Source organism: Benincasa hispida, chromosome 6 (genome assembly GCF_027475165.1).
Source record: "Benincasa hispida cultivar pf3 chromosome 6, pf3_genome.v1.1, whole genome shotgun sequence".
Classification (NCBI taxonomy): domain Eukaryota; kingdom Viridiplantae; phylum Streptophyta; class Magnoliopsida; order Cucurbitales; family Cucurbitaceae; genus Benincasa; species Benincasa hispida.
Genome location: NC_143483.1, coordinates 57,670,695 through 57,691,472, shown reverse-complemented (window position 1 = coordinate 57,691,472; position 20,778 = coordinate 57,670,695). Strand labels below are relative to the sequence as shown.

The 20,778-nt window shown below is 32.4% G+C and overlaps 1 protein-coding gene and 1 long non-coding RNA gene across 3 annotated transcripts; one reads left to right on the top strand and one right to left on the bottom strand.

Moving 5' to 3' along the window:
• Window positions 1-10,029: 10,029 nt before the first annotated feature.
• ABCG32 (pleiotropic drug resistance 4) lies at window positions 10,030-18,764 on the top strand. 2 transcript variants are annotated; one of them, XM_090315008.1, is made up of 25 exons: window positions 10,030-10,168; window positions 10,280-10,567; window positions 10,955-11,075; window positions 11,219-11,307; window positions 11,396-11,480; window positions 11,884-12,043; window positions 12,112-12,188; window positions 12,315-12,368; window positions 12,794-12,884; window positions 12,959-13,260; window positions 13,342-13,623; window positions 13,808-14,124; window positions 14,221-14,381; window positions 14,462-14,565; window positions 14,659-14,818; window positions 14,967-15,089; window positions 15,206-15,297; window positions 15,376-15,708; window positions 15,794-16,084; window positions 16,517-16,600; window positions 16,698-16,831; window positions 16,910-17,137; window positions 17,298-17,469; window positions 17,551-17,805; window positions 18,272-18,764. In XM_090315008.1, exons 2-25 carry the CDS (start codon window positions 10,293-10,295, stop codon window positions 18,542-18,544), a joined length of 4,263 nt encoding a protein of 1,420 aa, XP_090171134.1. In that variant the 5' UTR covers window positions 10,030-10,168; window positions 10,280-10,292; the 3' UTR covers window positions 18,545-18,764. The 2 variants fall into 2 exon arrangements, with proteins under 2 accessions (XP_090171134.1, XP_038890607.1); XM_039034679.2 differs by having other exon boundaries at window positions 10,163-10,567.
• LOC150035798 (uncharacterized) lies at window positions 18,626-19,382 on the bottom strand. Its single transcript, XR_016530334.1, has 3 exons — window positions 19,201-19,382; window positions 18,967-19,087; window positions 18,626-18,877 (listed from the first exon to the last, which is right to left on the bottom strand). It is a non-coding gene; the product is annotated as an uncharacterized LOC150035798 (long non-coding RNA).
• Between the last annotated feature and the right edge of the window lie 1,396 nt (window positions 19,383-20,778).

Below are 20,778 nucleotides of genomic sequence, written 5' to 3'. Positions count from 1 at the left end.
AGATAACTATACTAAATAAATATGTAAAAGCTAATCGGGGCGGGGGCGGGGGCGGGGGCCAGGACAGGGAATGCATTCCCCGTCTCCATCCCCGTTTAGCTCACATAAATTTTTTTTCCTCCACTCCCTCCCCCATTCCCTGCCTAATCGGGGAATCCCCGTCTTGTTCGGGGTAGGGCCCCATCCCCGTGGGAAAATTGGACATCTCTAGTCTAGACTTATATGACGAAGATATAATACAATCAGATAATTACTTTCTAGTGGAGTTATCACAATTGATTTTGTAAGGTCAAAAGATAATATTGCGGATACGCTTGTAAAAGGCCTAACTAGAGAGTTGGTTGAAAGTTCATCAAGGAGAATGAGATTAAAGCCTTTAATTTTAAAAGTCAACCAGAGAGGCAACCCAACCTAGTTGACTGGAGGTCCCAAGATCTAGGTTTAACGGGCAAACTGACCTCGGATAACTTAGTGAGCATTGCGTTGATTTTTTTTCTTCTTCTTACCTATTCTAAAAACGATGAGATAGTGCATGTATGGTTTTAGGGTAAGCATTGTGCTTTTAATGATTTCGGTAAGTTGTTGAATAATTATTTATGAAAAGAGCATATACGATGTTCTTTATAGGAATCACCTATGTGAGTGTGAAAGGGCCGCTTCTGAGAGAATTTTAAGGCAAATTCTCTAAAACACTCATGAGACTAGGTGATGTTCAAGGCCAAAATGAACACAGTTATGAGAATAAACTTTGTTATAATGAGAAATTGTGTGATTTTAGTTATCTTAGTTAACTCTAGAACGACTAACAGTTCGAGACATCAAGTCCATTAATTAGCTAAGTAAACTCGAATGATGTTCATTAAGGAAAATTCAAAGTGTTTACTACTTATCTCAATGTATATTTTTTATTGGAAAATACTGAACATTTTCTTTTTTCTTACATGTCTTTTCGTAATTAATCAACTTGAATAAGAGACGTGATTGTTCGAATGGTCACAATAGTCTATAAATATGTCTCTTATTCAAATTGCAAAAAAAAATTTTAATCATTACTTTTCTCCCCTTTTGTAAATTGATACAAGCTTAGTTTATTTCCACAAAGTATAGTTCGTTGAATCTTGTGGACGAAGTGTTGCTTCCATAAGAAAATTAATGTGTTTTATCATAGAAGACAATTATTCAAGAAACTTAAGCACTAGAGTGAGTAAAATTGTTTTAAAGAGACAACATGAAGTCGTTGGGTTATGATTCTCTCACGTTTATAAGGTTATGTATTTTCTCATATTTTTAATAAATGTATTCATATGACACACAACATATAAAATTTTATCAAAATTACTCTAACGAGCATGATGATTAGCTATAGACACCAAATAAAATTGTACTCTATAGTTTAGAAATGGTGATAAAAACTTGACGACTAAATGAAACTTATATAGCACTCTAACAATAATAATATTGTTAATATGAGGTGTTTGCACATTGCAATTTTTTTATTTGGCAAATTTGTTGTTCAAAATTTATTCTTACATACCATCCAAGGAAAAAAAACATATGCAGATATGATTTTAAAAGAGGCAACATTTAGATTTCGACGTTCCTTAAAATTTTAGAATTTTGGCAAAATTATCCAATGATTAATTTGTATATTTTAATCAATTAAAATAAGATCTGTAAAAAACTTGATATTATTGAAAAATATGAGTTGGATGAAAATGTTTGTATAAAAATTATACATAGATAGAAAACTCAAAACCAAACGATAGATTGATGGGAATGACCAATTTTTGAAACATGGTCAATAAATTTATAAATGATTTTTTTTCTTGGAAATTCGATTAAAATAAAACAAAAAGGAAAAAAAGAAAAATTGAGTAGATGTAGCAAAAGGGAGTGAATGCCATGTGGGTTTGATCATACTCATTAAATGATGGACGTGAATTATGTTCCCTAGTCAGTTTTACCACTTATTCACTATTAGCTGTAAGTTGACTCATTGTATTTATACTTAAAAAAGATTTTGTCACATTTCATACAACTATCATATAACATTTATTATGCCAACCATTATTCTAATTTAACGACCATTTATTATTATTAATCTCAACTAACTCAACAATTAAGACACATTCATATTCATTTTCTTACCTAGAGTAGAGCTTAAATCTTTTCTCTCAATTTGTGGTATCAAAAACAAATTTAATTATTCTTATTATTATTATTTTAGGACAAAACAATAAAAAAAAAAAAAAAAAATTTGTACGAATTTGCATTACGAGACACAATCATAGAAAATCACTTAGGATAAGGAGCAAAAAGACGGAAAGACTGTTGATCCTCCAAACCCTTAGTTGCTAGAGCATGTCCCACCACATTTTGACAACAGCAAATATGAGAGAAAGAGATAACTATCAAAACACTGTCCCAAACTTTGGCCTCTTCTATGAATAAAAAGACCAAAATGATATAACATTATTCAATAGGTTAACCACTTCCAAACAGTCAGATTCGAGTTAAGAATCATGGAAATGTTCTCTGTTCCAAGATAAATTGCTATTGCTTCAAGAATACCTTAATCTTACAACATTTGGGGATGAACTTTGAACCGACAATATAGACTCAACCAAGGTGATACCAAACCACTCATCCTAAACTTTCCAACTTAGAAACAGGTTAGACTCGAAGTAGCATTAATGTTCAACTTCCAAAAGATACTGTAGGAGATGAATTAAGTGAAAAGGTCTATGCAGAGCCTTTACCCTTGACCTCCCCAACCAAATTTATTCTCTTGCAAGTGCTTGTCGATCGATCAACATATGGACTCAACTCAACTAGCTGCAACTGAAAGAACAACTTACTCTTTGCTTCCTAATATTCTCATACAACAATCATGTCTTTATCCACGGGAAAAAAATTAATTATTCAACTATAAAAAAACCATTTATTAATTTCATTATTTCTTTTTAAATTTGAATTTATAATAAATTAAATGTAATTTAATTAATGATTCTTGTGACTAATAATACGACTCTACGATTATAGAATATTAAAGTCATTTGTCATTATTGAATATTGTGTAATTTGATGACTATAAACTAAATAAAAAAAACTTGAGAACTATCTACTATACACTACAAGAAATTTGATCTACCATGACATATTTGTACATTAAATTTGAGAGGGAGAAAAGAAAAAAGTGTCATAAATGTGAAAATTCGCGTTTTTTGTGAGAAAGTGGAAGTTTTTGGATTCTTATAATTCGTGACAGTTTTAAAATATCATCAATTAATGACATTTATTAATTGTCATTAAATATAATTAATAATTAATTCTTTAATAAAAATATTTAAAACTCTAACTTAACATTATTTCCAAGAATTCGAAGTAGACTTTTCCCCTACCCTTGTCGGCCCAAACAGTCAGTTTCGACGTTTCTTTGTTTCCCTATTTCCATATCCATATCAAACGTTTCCCCTACCCTCCTCGCACATCCTCGACATTTCTTTGTTTCCTTATTTTTATATTGGTTACTTTTCGACGAGTCGAATCAGTCCGCCTCACGAACGCTTTTCAACATTTCTTCATTTCACTCGTCGTTTTTTGTCGATACTCGCTAGTTTTCCTTTGTCGATACTCATCGTTATTCATCACCAGATTCGCGACGGGTATTGTCAAATAATGGCATTCACACCAGAGTTGTCACTTTCGGGCCAAACAGTTATGGTGAAATAATTATTTTCATTTTATTTTAAACCTTTGTTTTTAGATTTTAGTTCTTGTCATTTGACTTAATTAGATTTGTGTTGAAGTTCGATATTTATGGTTATATGTTTGTTGTTCAATAGTGTATGGTATGTGCATATTTAGGTTGTTTTGAAATATACGTTTTTTATGGTTCAATCTTCCACCATGGTTATGTATATACTTGGGTTGTTGCTTTAGTTTCCATTTTAATAGGTAAGTGAAAGTTGATTCATAGAAACCTTATTTACCATATCTATGTTTCTTATATTATATGCACAATGTCCTAAACAATTGGGCGTGGTTGAATGCGGCTATTATGTCATGCGGTTTATGCGTGAAATAATATTCTCCAAGAACACTTCAATTGTAGACATAGTATGTACTGTAGAACTTCAAACAATTTGAACTAGAAATTTAGTGCCATAAGTTAAGATCCACTTTATTGTATACAGATAAAAGATGCATCTTCTACTTCTACACAAGATGACATTGACTGTGTGCAATCTGAATGGACTAAGTTTGTAGGATCATACATATTTTTTTGCATGATATATGATACTTGGTGCTTTTTGTTGCTTTTGGACTGCATTTTGTTGTAAATGATATTTTGGAGAAGAAATACATGTACGAATACACAGTAGGGAGAATTAAGACGTGGCTGTTTTTACATTTTTCATTTGTATACCTCCCCCACAAGAAAATAATATTTATAATAAGGAAAATCATGATGCCATTTGTTGTCGAGTATTACGTGTTTACTACCATTTTGGAGAATTTTGTTGAATATTGTTATGATTGTTGACATGGATGAATTACGCGTATAGGTCATTATACCAATGTTGTATAAGTAAAACATTTACCCAATTTGATTATGGGTGTTCATACTTGTGGATATAGGTTATGAACTCCATGTTTTGGGCAAGATCAATGTGTTGGAATAATTGTTAACATTGGAAAAGGTAAAACCTTTTTATATTGTTATTATTGTCAATATTGATAGGTAGTGTTTGACTCTAAAATAATAATTTATTTTCTTAATAGATTTTGTAAGAATTTGTTGGAGAAAAAAAACCATGGAGCATTGATATATTTATATGATTTTTTTGTAGAGTTAGTAGCTAAGGTTTAATTGAAATGTAATTTGATGTGGCTTATTGTCAAACCTTTATTAGTGATTATTAGTTAATCTTTTATGTAAAAATATTATCAACTTTATGCTTATTTTCTATATATATATATATATATATGAAAGTATTTTATATTTGTGTTCTTAGGATTGAAAAGCATTAATTCATTATAGAAATCTTATATGTAATGATAGAGTTCACAAAAATACCAACTATATATTCCTTTTTTACATTTTATAATTGTGTTCATTACCTAAAATCCTACATAAATTAGCCAATTTTGAGTCAGTTGATGACAATGATAACATATCATATTAAACTTGACAATGATAGTTTATCATTGTCAGTAACAGTTCATTAGTGACAATTATTTGTTGTCATTTAAAGCTCAATTATGACATTTTTCAAAATCTGTCATTGAATATCATACCTTTACAAGGATACTATGACAGAAGATAACTGTCATGAATTCTAAATATGACAATTTTAAATGTCATGGAATCACAGTTTTCTTGTAGTAATAATTTAATTCTACTTATATATATTTCAATATATATGTCTATCAAAATATTTTTTTTAGTATAATGATTAATATGATATCGCATCTTAGTATAGTTCAATGATGAATATACTACCAAAATAAGGTTAAGTTCAGTTGATATTAATATATACCGATCGTGACTCATTAACTATTATCTTTTTATTTAACTTATAATAATTAATAACAACAATAACATTAACAACTAAAGCATAAATGTGTGGTTAATCCACCCCACCCTTTATTTGAACTTTTGTATGTATGGAAAATTGTAACAATATAATTTTGATAGAGGTTTCAACCTTGGCCATTTTTGGGTATTACTAGTGTCTTAAAGCATCGGTCATTTGGCTAAAATAGACAAAACAAATAATTAAAAAAAACCATTTCCTTATATTCCTAATTTTAAGTTTCAAAATATATTTAAATTTTGGTTAAATTATTAATAATAAAATCAATGAAAATCATTAAAATAGTTCTAATACAAAATTTAGAAACTAGACATAACCAAATAATTTAACTTTTGAGATAAAAAAAAGTTGAAAGAACTAAAATGAAATAAGAATCAAACCTTCCTTCTTAAAATAAAATTTAAAATCATCTTCTATATAAGCATTAGATTAAAGAATTTGGACCCATCCTTATTTTGTGGTATGGAAAATGGACAAGAACATGACTATAATTTCCATAATTTAATTAAAACTAGCATTTACTATGTTTATGTTTTTGTGGTTGCAACTAGCATATTGACCTATATTTTGAGTCTTTTGCACAAATCATGTTATTGTATCATGTACGAGAAAATTTTCTTAGAACGTATGAAAATTTAAAAAGAAAAAATTACTTACGCAATAAAAGATAGATAAACAAATAAATAATAATAATTTAATATAAAAAATATATTTTTTTAGTTTATATAAATAAATTAGACGCAACGAAAGAATAGATAAATATGTTTAAAAATTATTAGTAGTGTGAATAAGAGAGAGGATGTTTAATTAATAATAAAAAAAAAAAGTCGTGCTTATTTATACACGAGAGTGTAAGGTATTTGACTAAAAAAATTGTGGAGCTTACAAAATAAAGAATAAAAATGTAATTGATGAAATATTAGAAGAGATGTGAGATTTTCCAAATTGATGGTGAGTTGTTACATCAATTAATTTATTTCTTGCATTTTTACTATCAATCAATGTGAACAACAAATTTCATTCTTATTCCTCCCATTTTAAAGTAAAAAGGAGATATAAATTAATTTTGAATGATTGAAAATATGTTTTAAAATTATTTTGAACTTAACAAAAAATAATTCTAACAATTTTAAAATAACTCAAAAAAATATCAGAAAATTTTTATGCTCCGAAAAAAACCCCAATCAAATTATCTCTTAAAATAACTATCCACCTATTTATTCTCCACCACGTTGAGAACTTTCTCGACTGAAGCCATCGTATCTTCTTAAATTGTAACTGTTAATTTCACATTATTGAATGTCAAATAGAGAAATTACAAAACATATTTTAACCTTATATATCAAATAATTATTAAGAGACATGCAAATTCCAAACTATTAAGGGGCCGAGCAACCACGTTGTTGTAGCTACCTTCGATAATTTTTCGAAGGTAGAGTACAAACTTGTCTATTTGAAACACAACCACATATTTTTGGGAGATATAAACATAGTTCTACATCAACTAAGAACAACTTAATTGGTATAAAATATTTATATGACAGATCCATTCGCAATCTACTAAAAGGCAAGTAGCTTGATTATTTCAAATTCAAGTCGTGAGACGACAATGATGATGAGAAAAAGGAATAGGTTGGCCTGACTTTAGCATGCTCTGGTTATTATGGTGATTGATGATCGATTTGCAAACAATAAGTTAGAGTCCTTAAAAAAAATCCCAGTTTTAAGGGAACAAAGCTAAAAATAAAAAAAGCAAATTGAAAAAAAATCATACTTGAAATATGGTTGCAGTTGCAATTATAATTATAGTATTATAAATCAAACTTTCAATTGTAAAAATTAAGCCCTCAAATTTAAATAAATGTTAAAATTGGACTATCAAAAAAAAAAAAAAGAAAAAAGAACTTTCAAATTTATATAATTGTTACATTTATGTATGTTTGAGAGTCCAATTTTAATAGTTGTATAAGTTTGAGAGCTCAACTTTTATTATTCAAAGTTTGAGCGTATAGTTGTAATTGTCACTATATTTTAGAGATGATTTTTGCAATTTACCGATTAAAACAAACAATATTTTTTTTAGTACAATTAGGAGTAAGAAATTCAAACTACAGATCTAGTAGTTTTTAGAACGAAATCAATTGAACTATACTCGATTTAACATATATTATAATCATTACATTATATTGCAATTATAAAAAGATAGAGAGACCGTAACATGTGATATTAAAAGTAACAAAAAATACGGTGCTATTACTATTACAAAGTAGATTGTCAAAAAATTGGGTTAACATTTGATGAAACGTACTTGGTTAAAAGCCAAACCCGCTTTCCCTTTGTCCAAATTCCAACTTTTCCATTTTTCTCCTAAGCTACAAAAATGGGACATTTACCCGCCCTTTTAAATAAAAACCACCATTCTTTCAGGGGTACAACGGTAACTTCACACATCTCAACCGTTTTAATCAAAATACTTCCCCCGACGCTTCAGTCCCACGCGCTCCATTCCAGTGCCTAAAAACAATCGCTTAGAAGGTCCCTACCGTCATTTCACACCTAATCTTATTAAAAAAAAAAAAAAGAAAAAGGCAAATTGCAAAAAATACATATGAAATATGGTAGTAGTTGTAATTACACCATCAAACTCTCAGTTTAAAAATTAGGCCCCTAAACTTATTAAAATTGGACTTTCAAACTAACAATAATGGTAGAAAATAGACATAAATGATAAAAATAAACTCTTAAACTTAGGCAAATGTTATCATTTATACAATTATATAAGTTTGAAGGTCCAATTCGACCCAATTTTAACATTTAAATGATTCAATTTTTAAAATTGAAAATTTAAGGATATAATTGTAACTACCATCATACTTATGGGTGGTTTTTGCAATTTACTAAAAAATCAGAGAGAGATCTCACCTTAAGGTCAAATACACAAAGACGATCCCAAAAACAAGACAAGTATTAAGGGATAGACAAAATAGTCTATCTGAAAACAATTCTAGTACTATTTAAAACCTATTCATTTTTATTTAAATACTTTTGATAAAAACTAGTTAATATATATTTGAAAAACTATTTTAGATGGTTGTCAAACACTTTGATTTTTTTCACAATATTTTTTTAAAAAAAAGTTAAACACTTACTAATTTATTCTAAACATATATTTATTCCATAATTTATTAATTTATTTTGTGAATGTCTATTCATATTATTTTTTAATAATGAATAAAAGTAATATGAAAGTTTCAAAAGAAATAAACATTATCAACTACAAAAAGTTAGGCAAACATAATTCTAAGTGGAGAGCCCAAAAAGGAAATAAACATTATCACTTACTCACACTATTGGCCCTCAACTAAATAGAGAGAAGAAAAAAAAATATACCCAATTCAAAAGATCATTTGAAGATATGTGGGTTGATAAAATTTAACCTCTAATAAATTTGTGGATAGTATATATCCAAAGTTTAAAAAGAAATTTATTGTGAAAATAATAATTTAGTCAATAATAACGATTTAGTCATTGTAATTTCAATACTGCAACAATTTAGTCTTTGAACTTTAATAAATAATGATGTAGTCCATATACTTTATAATTTAATAATGCAAATTTAATCCCTATCGTGAAAAATTTCATAAAAACTAATGTAAAAAATATTACGTTACAACTAAAACTTTATTATTTGTAAATAAATTTGATTTTAGAGTAATTTATAAATTTATCAATGTAATAAATTTCATTAAATCATCTAATATTTTTAACAATAGGGACTAAATTATTAAAATTATAAAATATAAAGACTAAATCGTTATTTAAAGTTAAAAAACTAAAGTTTCATTTGGTAACCATTTAATTATTTGTTTCTGTTTTGTAAAATTAAGTATATTTCATCTACATTTCTTACAATGATTTGCATATTTCTTAAGTACAATAGTTGAATTTTCAACCAAATTCAAAAAACGAAAACAACTTTTTTAAACCTATTTTTTTTTAGTTATTAAAATTTGGTTTGGTTTTTTAAACTATTGATGAAAAAGTAGATAACAAAAAAAAAATTTAGAGGTGAAAGTAATGTCTATATACTTAATTTTGAAAAATAAAAATTTAGAAAAATAGTTATTAAACGAAGCATGAATTATTATAAAATTGTAAATATTTTTGCAAAATTTCAGGCCTAAAAATGAATTTTTAATTTTTTGGAAATTAAACAAGTGGCTCCGAGTATCGTTACTCGTTAGTATGCCCACGGGGCGAGTAGGATTTATTTTCATACGCGCGAGAGTGGGATTGGTAATGTCTTTTTTAAGGCATGTCTCTCTTTTTATCCTTCCCGCGGCCATTAAATGATCCTACTCACTCACAGTGCTCTTCTTCTCTGCTTTACTTTACATTTCTTGCAACAGCTTTGAGGTAGAAAGAGAGTTCAACAAACAACGACTTTAAACAGAGAGAGAGAAGGATGAAGAAGTCATTAATGCAGAGCTCAACTACCCGTTTCTAGGGCAATATTTCTTTCACTCATATACCACAAAAGAGCTAAACGACTTCTTAGATTCACCAATGTGACAATCTCTTCTTCAACCATTTTCCATTGTTTCTCTCTTTTATTTTTTTAATTTTTGTGTGTTCGATTGATTCTCTGTTTGTTTCCTTTCTCTGGTTGAAACTTATAGATCTTCTTCCACCATGTGGAACACGGCGGAGAATGTGTTTGTTCGAACGTCGTCGTTTAGGGAAGATGGAGAAGACGAGGAGGCCTTACGCTGGGCGGCGCTCGAGAGGCTACCGACGTATTCGCGTCTTCGTAGAGGCATTTTCAGGAATATTGTTGGAGATGCTAAGGAGATTGATGTTAGTGAGCTTGAGGTTCAAGAGCAAAAGCTTCTTATTGACCGATTAGTCAGTTCGGTTGATGATGATCCGGAGATGTTCTTTCAACGAGTGCGACGGCGTTTCGATGCGTAATTCTTCTAATTCAGCTTCCTTGCTAATTTCTGATTGTTGATGTGTTGTTTATTACTGCTCTTTGGAAAAATGAAAGGATAATGGCGAAATTCTTTTTGATTACTCCTCTGTTTTTCTTATTATTAACTAACAAGTGAAATGTGGTGTGATTATTGGGTAGAATGTCGTTTTCTTGCTTCATGGAGGCGTTTTTCACTAATTACTACCGTTTTGAAGTTTGTGATCGTGTCAATTTGAGAGCCATCAATCCTACAGTTACTAATAATGCTTGCTAATTATTTTTCCTGCTGAATTTTGATTTGTAATTGGTTTGCGGCTTTCATGATTAAGGTACTACCGCGACCGTTAAATTGATTCACATTCTCTGACTTTTATGGTCGCAGAGTTGATTTAGAGTTCCCAAAGATTGAGGTTAGGTTTCAACAGTTGACTGTAGAATCGTTTGTTCACATTGGAACCAGAGCTCTGCCGACTATTCCCAACTTCATGTGCAACATGATGGAGGTAGGGTAGTATTTACTCTGTATCTCTAACATGAGGACGCCATTTTTTTATAAAAAAAAAATTGTTAATCAACTATTGGAAAAATGCCGCTTCATCTGTTCTTCAGATGGTTACTTGATGTTTGTATGTAAACATTGTGCCAGGCACTTCTTAGGAAACTGAAAATATACAGCAGTCAAAGAAGCAAGTTGACAATTTTAGACAATGTCAGTGGAATTATAAGACCTTCCAGGTAAACTTCCTAATTCTAACCATATAGAGGCTGAATGTTGGATTATGTTTCTATTTTTAAATGTTATAAGATCATGAGCTTTTTGTAGATTGACTTTGTTATTGGGTCCCCCAAGCTCTGGAAAGACGACACTTCTTTTAGCCCTTGCTGGTCGCCTTGAAAGTGATTTGCAGGTACTGAATAATGGAAACTTTGCACTTCACTGCAAAAACGTTGTTGATATTAACAATGGATTCTAACTGGAAAGGAATCATGTTAGACGACTAATTATGTGAGCTTGCATAATTGCCTATCGATGTTTAGCAATGACCCCCACTAGACTTCTTTCCTGAATTTACTCCTCGAACCTAACAACGAATCAAAAAAAAATCTCTTGCACTGTGTTCTAAAAATCTGCTATCATGTTTGGCTGGTAATGACATAGAGAGTGTAACTAACATTGCACCATAGACCTCCGATTACAGCTACCTGTAGAGATTGAATGAATCCTCTGTCCTAGCGTATCCTAATGAAGTAACATCTAAGGCTTACTTCATCATTATTTCTTAAACCATCTGTTCTTATTTCTTTGGTCAGCAATCAGGGAGAATAACATATAATGGGCATGGCTTCAATGAGTTTGTTCCACAGAGGACAGCGGCTTACGTTAGTCAACAGGACAAACATATTGCAGAAATAACTGTTAGAGAAACTCTTGATTTTGCAGGCCGCTGTCAAGGCGTTGGGTTCAAATATGGTAAGCTATGAAAAATCTTGGACTCTGACAGTTAATACTTCTTTTAATACTTATTTCAACTGTGACAGATATGCTCATGGAACTAGCAAGAAGGGAAAAGATTGCAGGGATAAAACCTGATGAAGATCTTGATATATTTATGAAGGTATGTGATACTTCATGTATATTTTTTCTTTAATCTTCACTTGTTACCATCTGTTTTTTGAATGCCAGAAATATACTAAATGATATGAATTTGACTGGTTGAAAATTACTGCAATTTTCTCTCTAGTCATTGGCTCTAGGGGGTCAAGAGACAAGCCTTGTGGTGGAGTACATTATGAAGGTACGTTCAAGTTGCTTTCCACACTTTGATATGTACTGAACTGCTGATAGAAGTTGCAACCTTGGTCCTGTTAGATTTTACCTATATTTATGTATTATTTATCAACATGTAAGATACGATTACTGAACTTCCATTATCCTCAATAAATTGCTTTACTCTCCATCATCTTGTGCTTGGCTTGGCGTAGAACGATGCAATCAACATTTTGGTCAGTCCAGACTTCTTGGTTATGAAGTTTTATTGGTGACTCTGTTTAGTGTTTGACAGGAGATTTTCACTAATTAATTATGTCATAAAACCTTATTAATTCAATGTAAAATTTTAGAAAGCCATACAGGTTTTCTAAGAATTATACCGTTGTGCGTTCTTTCTGTGCAATATTTTGACGTCATTGCTCCACACCTGAAGTATTGATATCTGCGAAGATTTTAGGGTTGGACGTGTGTGCTGACACATTGGTAGGAGATGAAATGCTCAAAGGGATTTCTGGAGGACAAAAAAAGCGTCTTACGACTGGTTTGTTACCATCCATCTCTTCTACACCGATGATTATATTAATGAGTAATGATGATTACAACACATTACTTCAGGCGAATTGCTAATTGGTCCTGCAAGAGTACTATTCATGGATGAGATATCAACGGGGCTTGATAGTTCAACTACCTATCAAATTATCAAATATCTTAGGCATTCTACCTGTGCACTTGACTCAACCACTGTAGTTTCTCTGCTGCAGCCTGCTCCTGAGACCTATGAGTTGTTTGATGATGTTATACTTCTCTGTGAAGGCCAAATTATATATCAGGGACCGAGAGACTCTGTTCTTAATTTCTTTGCGTCTATGGGATTCACCTGTCCCGAGAGAAAGAATGTTGCAGACTTCTTGCAAGAAGTAAGCAAGCTGTGTAGAGATGAACTGAAAATTCCCACTACTTTTTTGCTAATATGTTTGCTTACCCAATAATGACTATAGGTTATATCAAAGAAGGATCAGGAGCAGTACTGGTCAGTTCCTGATCGTCCTTACCAATTTATCCCTGCAGCAAAGTTTGCCAAAGCTTTTCGTTTGTATCACATCGGGAAAAATTTGTCTGAAGAATTGGAAGTTCCTTTTGACAGACGTTATAACCATCCAGCTTCCTTGTCATCTTCTCAATATGGAGTAAAGAGGCGTGAGCTTCTTAAGACCAGCTTTTCATTGCTAAAGCTGTTGATGAAACGAAACTCATTTATCTACATTTTTAAATTTGTTCAGGTGGTAAAGCAGTTCTTTATCATTTTTTGTTTTACCTTTATATATTTTACGCCTTATTTAAAGATTGAAATAAATCCACTTGTTAATGCTGTGTCTGTGATAGAAACAACTTATGCGACCATTATAAACCAACAATTGAAGGATGACATATTTTTCTGTTGTCCTCATCGTTTCTATTATGCAGTTACTACTGGTTGCGATGATTACAATGAGTGTCTTTTTCCGGACAACAATGAATCATGACACAGTCGATGACGGAGGACTTTATCTTGGGGCACTCTACTTTTCTACCGTTATCATCCTTTTTAATGGATTTACAGAGGTGTCAATGCTGGTGGCCAAACTTCCTGTAATTTACAAGCACAGGGATTTGCACTTTTATCCAAGCTGGATTTATACTCTTCCTTCTTGGATCTTAAGTATTCCAATTTCACTCTTGGAATCTGGTATCTGGGTTGTAGTCACGTATTATGTGATTGGATATGATCCTGCTATCACTAGGTAAGTGGTAAAAATTGTGTATTCCTTTTGAATTTGGTGAGATAAGAATAACTATGTTGACATGGGTGGATTTGATTGTGGTTTCTTAATATGCAGATTCTTGCGGCAACTTTTGTTATTCTTTTCTCTGCATCAAATGTCTATAGCACTCTTTCGCCTCATGGGATCATTGGGACGTAACATGATTGTTGCCAATACCTTTGGATCCTTTACTATGTTGGTTGTTATGGCTCTTGGAGGATATATTATTTCAAGAGGTTGATGTTGCATGTTTTCTATGTCAACGTATTAACCCATGAAGTGTGCAAGTCTCACAAATGTTCCTTCATTGTAACAGATCGTATACCAAAATGGTGGATATGGGGTTTCTGGTGGTCTCCTTTGATGTACGCCCAAAATGCTGCATCTGTTAATGAGTTTCTTGGGCATTCTTGGGACAAGGTAATATTCTCATTTCTACAACTATTAAATATTCTAGATGCATCTGCTTTTAATGACATTGTGAACTGCTTTCTTTCTCTATTCACAATATAGAGCGTTGGGAAGAATACAAGCATGTCACTAGGAGAATCTTTACTGAAAGCACGCAGCCTTTTTACAGAGAGCTATTGGTATTGGATTGGCGTTGGTGCTTTGCTTGGATATACAGTGATTTTCAATACGCTTTTTACATTCTTCCTGGCATACCTTAAACGTAAGCAATCAGTTATAAATTGATTATATTATTTTACTTCTGCTACTATGTTAGCACCAATAGACTCTGCAGGATGATTATTGAAAAATGTAAATTTTTTTAAAATTATTTTTTCACTGATTTGTTGCTTCACCCTTTTTCTTCACAGCTTTGGGCAAAAGCCAAGCTGTAGTCTCCACGGAAGAACTGCAAGAGAGAGAGAAAAGAAGGAAAGGAGAAACCACTGTTATTGAGTTGAGACATTATTTGCAGTATTCGGGGTCATTGAATGGTCTGAATCTGATTAAGCTGTTTAAAAAACTTAGTATATAGATTTCCTCGGCCATTCGTCAAGTGCTGCCCATGCCAAACTAATTCCATAATTTCACCATCTCAATTATTTGGCAGGAAAGTACTTTAAACAGAGAGGGATGGTACTTCCCTTCCAACAACTTTCAATGTCTTTCAGCAATATTAATTACTATGTTGACGTTCCCATGGTGAGATTTGAATCCAGTTCTCTATTCATTATTTTGGGAACTTGGTTGTTTATTATCTGATTTAATTTATTACTTCAGGAGCTGAAGCAACAAGGGGTAACAGAAGACAGATTACAATTGTTGGTTAATGTTAGTGGATCTTTCAGACCAGGTGTGCTTACAGCGCTACTAGGAGTCAGTGGAGCTGGGAAAACCACACTCATGGATGTATTGGCTGGTAGGAAAACTGGTGGGGTCATTGAAGGAAGCATACATATATCCGGTTATCCCAAAAGGCAGGATACATTTGCTAGAGTTTCTGGTTACTGTGAACAAACGGATATTCACTCCCCATGTTTGACTATTATGGAATCACTTCTCTTCTCCGCTTGGCTGCGATTACCTTCAGATGTTGACTTGGAGACACAAAAGGTAAAACTCGATTGATGATTTCTTTTAAAATTATTATGGTGTGTAATTGACATATATTGATACTTGATAGTTTGTATTTATGCAGGCTTTTGTTGATGAGGTGATGGAACTTGTTGAGCTTACTCCACTCAGTGGAGCTTTAGTTGGTCTACCGGGTGTCGATGGTTTATCAACAGAACAAAGGAAAAGATTGACAATTGCTGTTGAACTTGTAGCGAACCCATCCATAGTGTTCATGGATGAACCTACGTCAGGGCTGGATGCGAGGTCTGCTGCCATTGTCATGCGGACAGTGAGGAATATTGTCAATACAGGGCGTACAATAGTCTGCACAATCCATCAGCCCAGCATAGATATTTTTGAATCTTTTGACGAGGTAATTTCCATTTTTCTCCAGAACTTGCTTGACTTTTGAGTTACCAAGTGCCAGCAATTGTGTTCTCTTTATCACTTAGATCAATTTTAATTGCATAAGCATCTTCCGTCTTCTTCTCCGCTATTATCATATCTTATGTACTTTACAATACCTACAACACTAGAGTCCACAATATGCACAATTACTTCCATTCACGTATTTTCTATTTTTTGCAACTTGAAGAGAACGGCTTTCTTTCTTCGTCCCACTTATTTTTGTACTACTTAAATATATGTAGAAGAGTAAGGGTAACTAAGCCATCATGGTATTGGAATTTCTTATGTTTCTTTCGTCTCAACACTTAGAAAGTCAATCTGAACATGTCCGAAAACTTCTTTTTCATCTGATTATTTGTAATGAAGTTCCTTCTAATGATGGCATTCTATGCTGCAGCTTTTATTAATGAAGCGTGGAGGAGAACTCATCTATGCTGGTCCATTAGGACCCAAGTCCCGTGAACTTATCAAGTATTTTGAGGTAAAATTATTTATAGACGCGTCATTTTAGTAACAACCAATTGCTTAATATTTGTAGATACACAAATCCTCAGACGTCCTAGTATTATGTTATGTAGGCAGTTGAAGGAGTGCCAAAAATCAAATCAGGCTATAATCCTGCCGCATGGATGCTTGAGGTTACTTCTGCAGTTGAAGAAAGTCGTCTCGGAGTGGATTTTGCTGAAGTTTACAGGAGATCAACTCTATTCCAGTATGGATATGTTCATTCCTTCATTTTCATGCAGATACCTTCTGTTTATCTAACTAGGTTCACTTCTTTTTGTTTCAGACGCAATCTAGACTTGGTTGAAACCTTGAGCAGGCCAATTAGTAATTCAAAAGAACTGAGCTTCCCAACAAAGTATTCTCAGTCATCTTTCAATCAGTTTTTAGCTTGCCTGTGGAAACAAAATTTGTCTTACTGGCGGAACCCACAGTACACTGCAGTGAAATTCTTTTACACTGTTATTATCTCATTGATGCTTGGAACAATATGTTGGAAATTTGGTGCCAAAAGGTTTCTACTATAACTTTTTATCTGTTTATTATTTGTATGCCTTCTACAGACCACCGGTTTCTCGCTTTTATTTCCCCATCTCAACAAAATTTAGTCATTATGATTTGATTATTTTTACACTCTACATGGTTATCATCATTATTGTTTTCTCCCTTCACAGAGAAACCCAACAAGACTTATTTAATGCTATGGGATCCCTTTATGCTGCTGTTCTTTTCATTGGAATCACGAATGCCACTGCCGTTCAACCAGTTGTTTCAATCGAGCGATTTGTCTCATATCGAGAAAGAGCTGCTGGATTGTATTCTGCTTTACCATTTGCATTTGCTCAGGTACTCCTCTTGATGTTTTATGTGTACCTATATTGTAATTGACTTCCTGAAAGTTGCCTAATGCATTTTTTATATGCATAGGTTGCAATCGAGTTCCCTTATGTGTTCGCACAGACAGTTATTTACTGCTCCATTTTCTACTCCATGGCTGCATTTGACTGGACGGCTTTGAAGTTTATTTGGTATATTTTCTTTATGTACTTTACCTTGCTATACTTCACATTCTACGGAATGATGACAACAGCTATCACACCAAATCATAATGTGGGTGCCATTATTGCGGCTCCCTTCTACATGCTCTGGAACCTCTTCAGTGGCTTCATGATTCCTCACAAGGTAAACTCTTCCATATGTAACATATTTTTAGTTGTTTATCATCAAAATTTTGCTTGATAATTATATCTTTTATAAATAAGCTAGCCAGATCATTCTAGAGAGTCAGTACTCTACTATTGGAACTTTTCTAATCTGTTCTCGTGTCTTACTTCCCCCTCGTTCTCCCCTTGAAAAAAAAAAGAGAAAAAGAATAGAAAAAATACAGCATTTACTCGTTTCTAACTTTTCTTGTTGAAATATAGAGATAATTAAATCTACTCAAACTCATCGGTTTAAGCTTTTGGGTTGATGGTTGATTTAAAATTCTCTTTGCCTCTCTTCACATACGTATGAACTAGTGGAGTCCCCTAACGTAACGGGCATAACTTATCTGACTGCCATCAAATGATATAATAGAAGCATGTTCTTGCTTCTGCTTATATTCATTTTGAGTGACCTGAAGTTGTTTCTTTACTACTTATTTCAGAGAATCCCAATATGGTGGAGATGGTATTACTGGGCTAATCCTGTGGCTTGGAGTTTATATGGACTCCAAGTATCACAATATGGCGATGACAATAAGCTGGTAAAGCTATCGGATGGAATTAATTCGGTAGCGATACACGATGTTCTCAAGCACGTTTTCGGCTTTAGACATGATTTTCTAGGTGTAGCTGCCATCATGGTATTTGGTTTCTGCTTGTTTTTTGCCACGATCTTTGCTTTCGCAATAAAATCCTTCAACTTCCAAAGGAGATGAGAGGTTTGATTTTACTTAAACAAATTCATAAAAAGTTATAAACAATGTCAGAGGTTATAGATTCTGTATAGTAGTAGTATGTATCTTTCAGATCACTCATTGTATACTTCTAGCTGGAATTTGTCTATATAGAAAGTAATAATAGAATTCTATTTCCATAAAAACAAATTTATTGATGAGTATTGAAATGAAGGTAATGAATTCTGCTTGAATGATTTAATCAGTGCCTTTCTTTTTTTATCTTGTGAACAACTTTCTCTCCTTCCATCTACTTTAATGACACCAATCATTAGTTCTTCTTTCTTCCCTTTTGTTGTCCTCATTTTTTGCAGCCTACACAAAACCAATCAGAAAAATGGAAAACCATTAAAAGATCACCATTTTCAAGCAGCTCAGAAGAGAGAAATGGAGAAAGATTGTACCATTTTAATGGGGCTCTTCCTTCTTCCTCCCTCTTCATCAGTGGCTGACAATAGGTTCTTCCCTTCGTTCTGAATTATATAGTTTAATCGCTTCTTTATATTGTTCGTCGTCAAGTACTTTCTGTTTCAGAGCAATTAATCATTTCATAAAGAAGCTACAAAAAGAACCAGAAAAAAAAAATGAAAAAAAGAAAAAAACAACTATTGAAAACAAGTGGGTTATTTTTTACGTACTGGTAGTTCTTCTGGGTTGAAATAAAGGGAGTCTTGGTCTTCTTCATCATCAACGACTATGGGTGGGCTTCTCCTTTCTTCTTCCTCTTCGTTGTCATCAATGATTAGGAGTGGTACTTTCGAGCTCTGAAATTCTTTTAATTTTGGAGTTGAGTGCTTTAATGGCATCTAGATTCTGTTCCAGATGAGCGATTGAGCTCTTTGGATCAAAAGTATTACGAAATGGATAAGTAAAAAATAGAGAAAATATAAAAAACAATACAGATTTATGTGATTCACTAGCAACGTCTATGAGATAGGAGAAAACATTTTTATTAGGGAGAATATTATATAATAATAATAATAATAACAGCTTTAGGTTAGAGAATTTTTATAGTGCTCTCTTCTAAATCCCATACTTGGTCATTCAAAGTATCACAAGATAGATTCAAGCCATTTTAACAAGAAGCTACGAGAAAATTTGCCTCAAACTTTGAAGTTTTCATTTAAAACTGCTTTGATTTAAAAAAAACTAATAATAATAATTCCCGGAGAGTTTTTACTTGCTAAAATGATGTGGGGGTTGATTTGTTTGTGAATTTTGGAAGACTATCAAATATATGAAAAATTATAATTGTTATTATATTTATTTAAATTCAAAGTTATGATTGACATCATTTTCGAAATACAAATTTACATATCAATTGTCATATTGTTATTATACAATTAGTAATGCTATAAATGACATCATGTATGTTTACAACTCTAAGACTTCTATTGTCTTGTCAAGTTATATTTTATTTCAGCAGTGGTGTACATAGTCCGAATTGAAAGAATTGTGTAGAAGAAAATTCGGGTTGACTAATAATGAACCCTATTAGTTCATTTTTGGAGGGTCAACCCAACCTAACCCAAAATTTCTGGATTGGGCCGGGTTGGGTCACCGGTTCTGTTACACGATCACGATCGCCTACCAATGCTATACGATCGCCTACCAAATGTTATATGATCGCTTACCAAATGCTACACGATCGCTGAGCTCGGCTACCCGATCACTTAGCTCTGCTACACGATCGTTGAGTAACAAAATGTTATACGATCGCCTACCCAATGCTATACGATCACTTACCAAATGCTACACGATCGTTGAGCTCTGCTACACGATTGCTTACCAAAGATCACTTACCAAATGCTACACGATTGCTTACCAAAGGCGGTCTATCGGTCTCGCGTCTCGATCTGTCGGTTTTATGTTTTATTTCATTATATATATATATATATATATTCTGGTCGAGTCGGGTCGACATGACCCTGAAATGGGGTAACCCGATACCCAACCCGAATTTAATATTTTAAAAAAATTTTAACCCAACCCAAAATAAAATCTAACCCGGTTGGGTAGTCCGGGTTGGTGGGGTTACCGGGTTTTTTAACACCCCTATATTTTATAGTAAATTTTCAAAAGGGATCTTTTGAAACAATTTTAAAGTTCAATGGACTAAAATAAAAACTTTCAAATGCCTAACACGAGAGTAATTGAAACTTGAACTCTTTAATCCAAAATAAGAATAAATTTTATAGAATGTAACAAAAGAAAAA

Excerpts from the sequence above, each read along its gene's own strand:
- ABCG32 (XM_090315008.1), top strand. The coding sequence starts at position 10,293 with ATGTGGAACACGGCGGAGAATGTGTTTGTTCGAACGTCGTCGTTTAGG. Across the intron at positions 14,125-14,220 it reads TATGATCCTGCTATCACTAG|ATTCTTGCGGCAACTTTTGT; the intron begins GTAAGTGGTAAA and ends CTTAATATGCAG. Across the intron at positions 15,090-15,205 it reads GTATTCGGGGTCATTGAATG|GAAAGTACTTTAAACAGAGA; the intron begins GTCTGAATCTGA and ends ATTATTTGGCAG.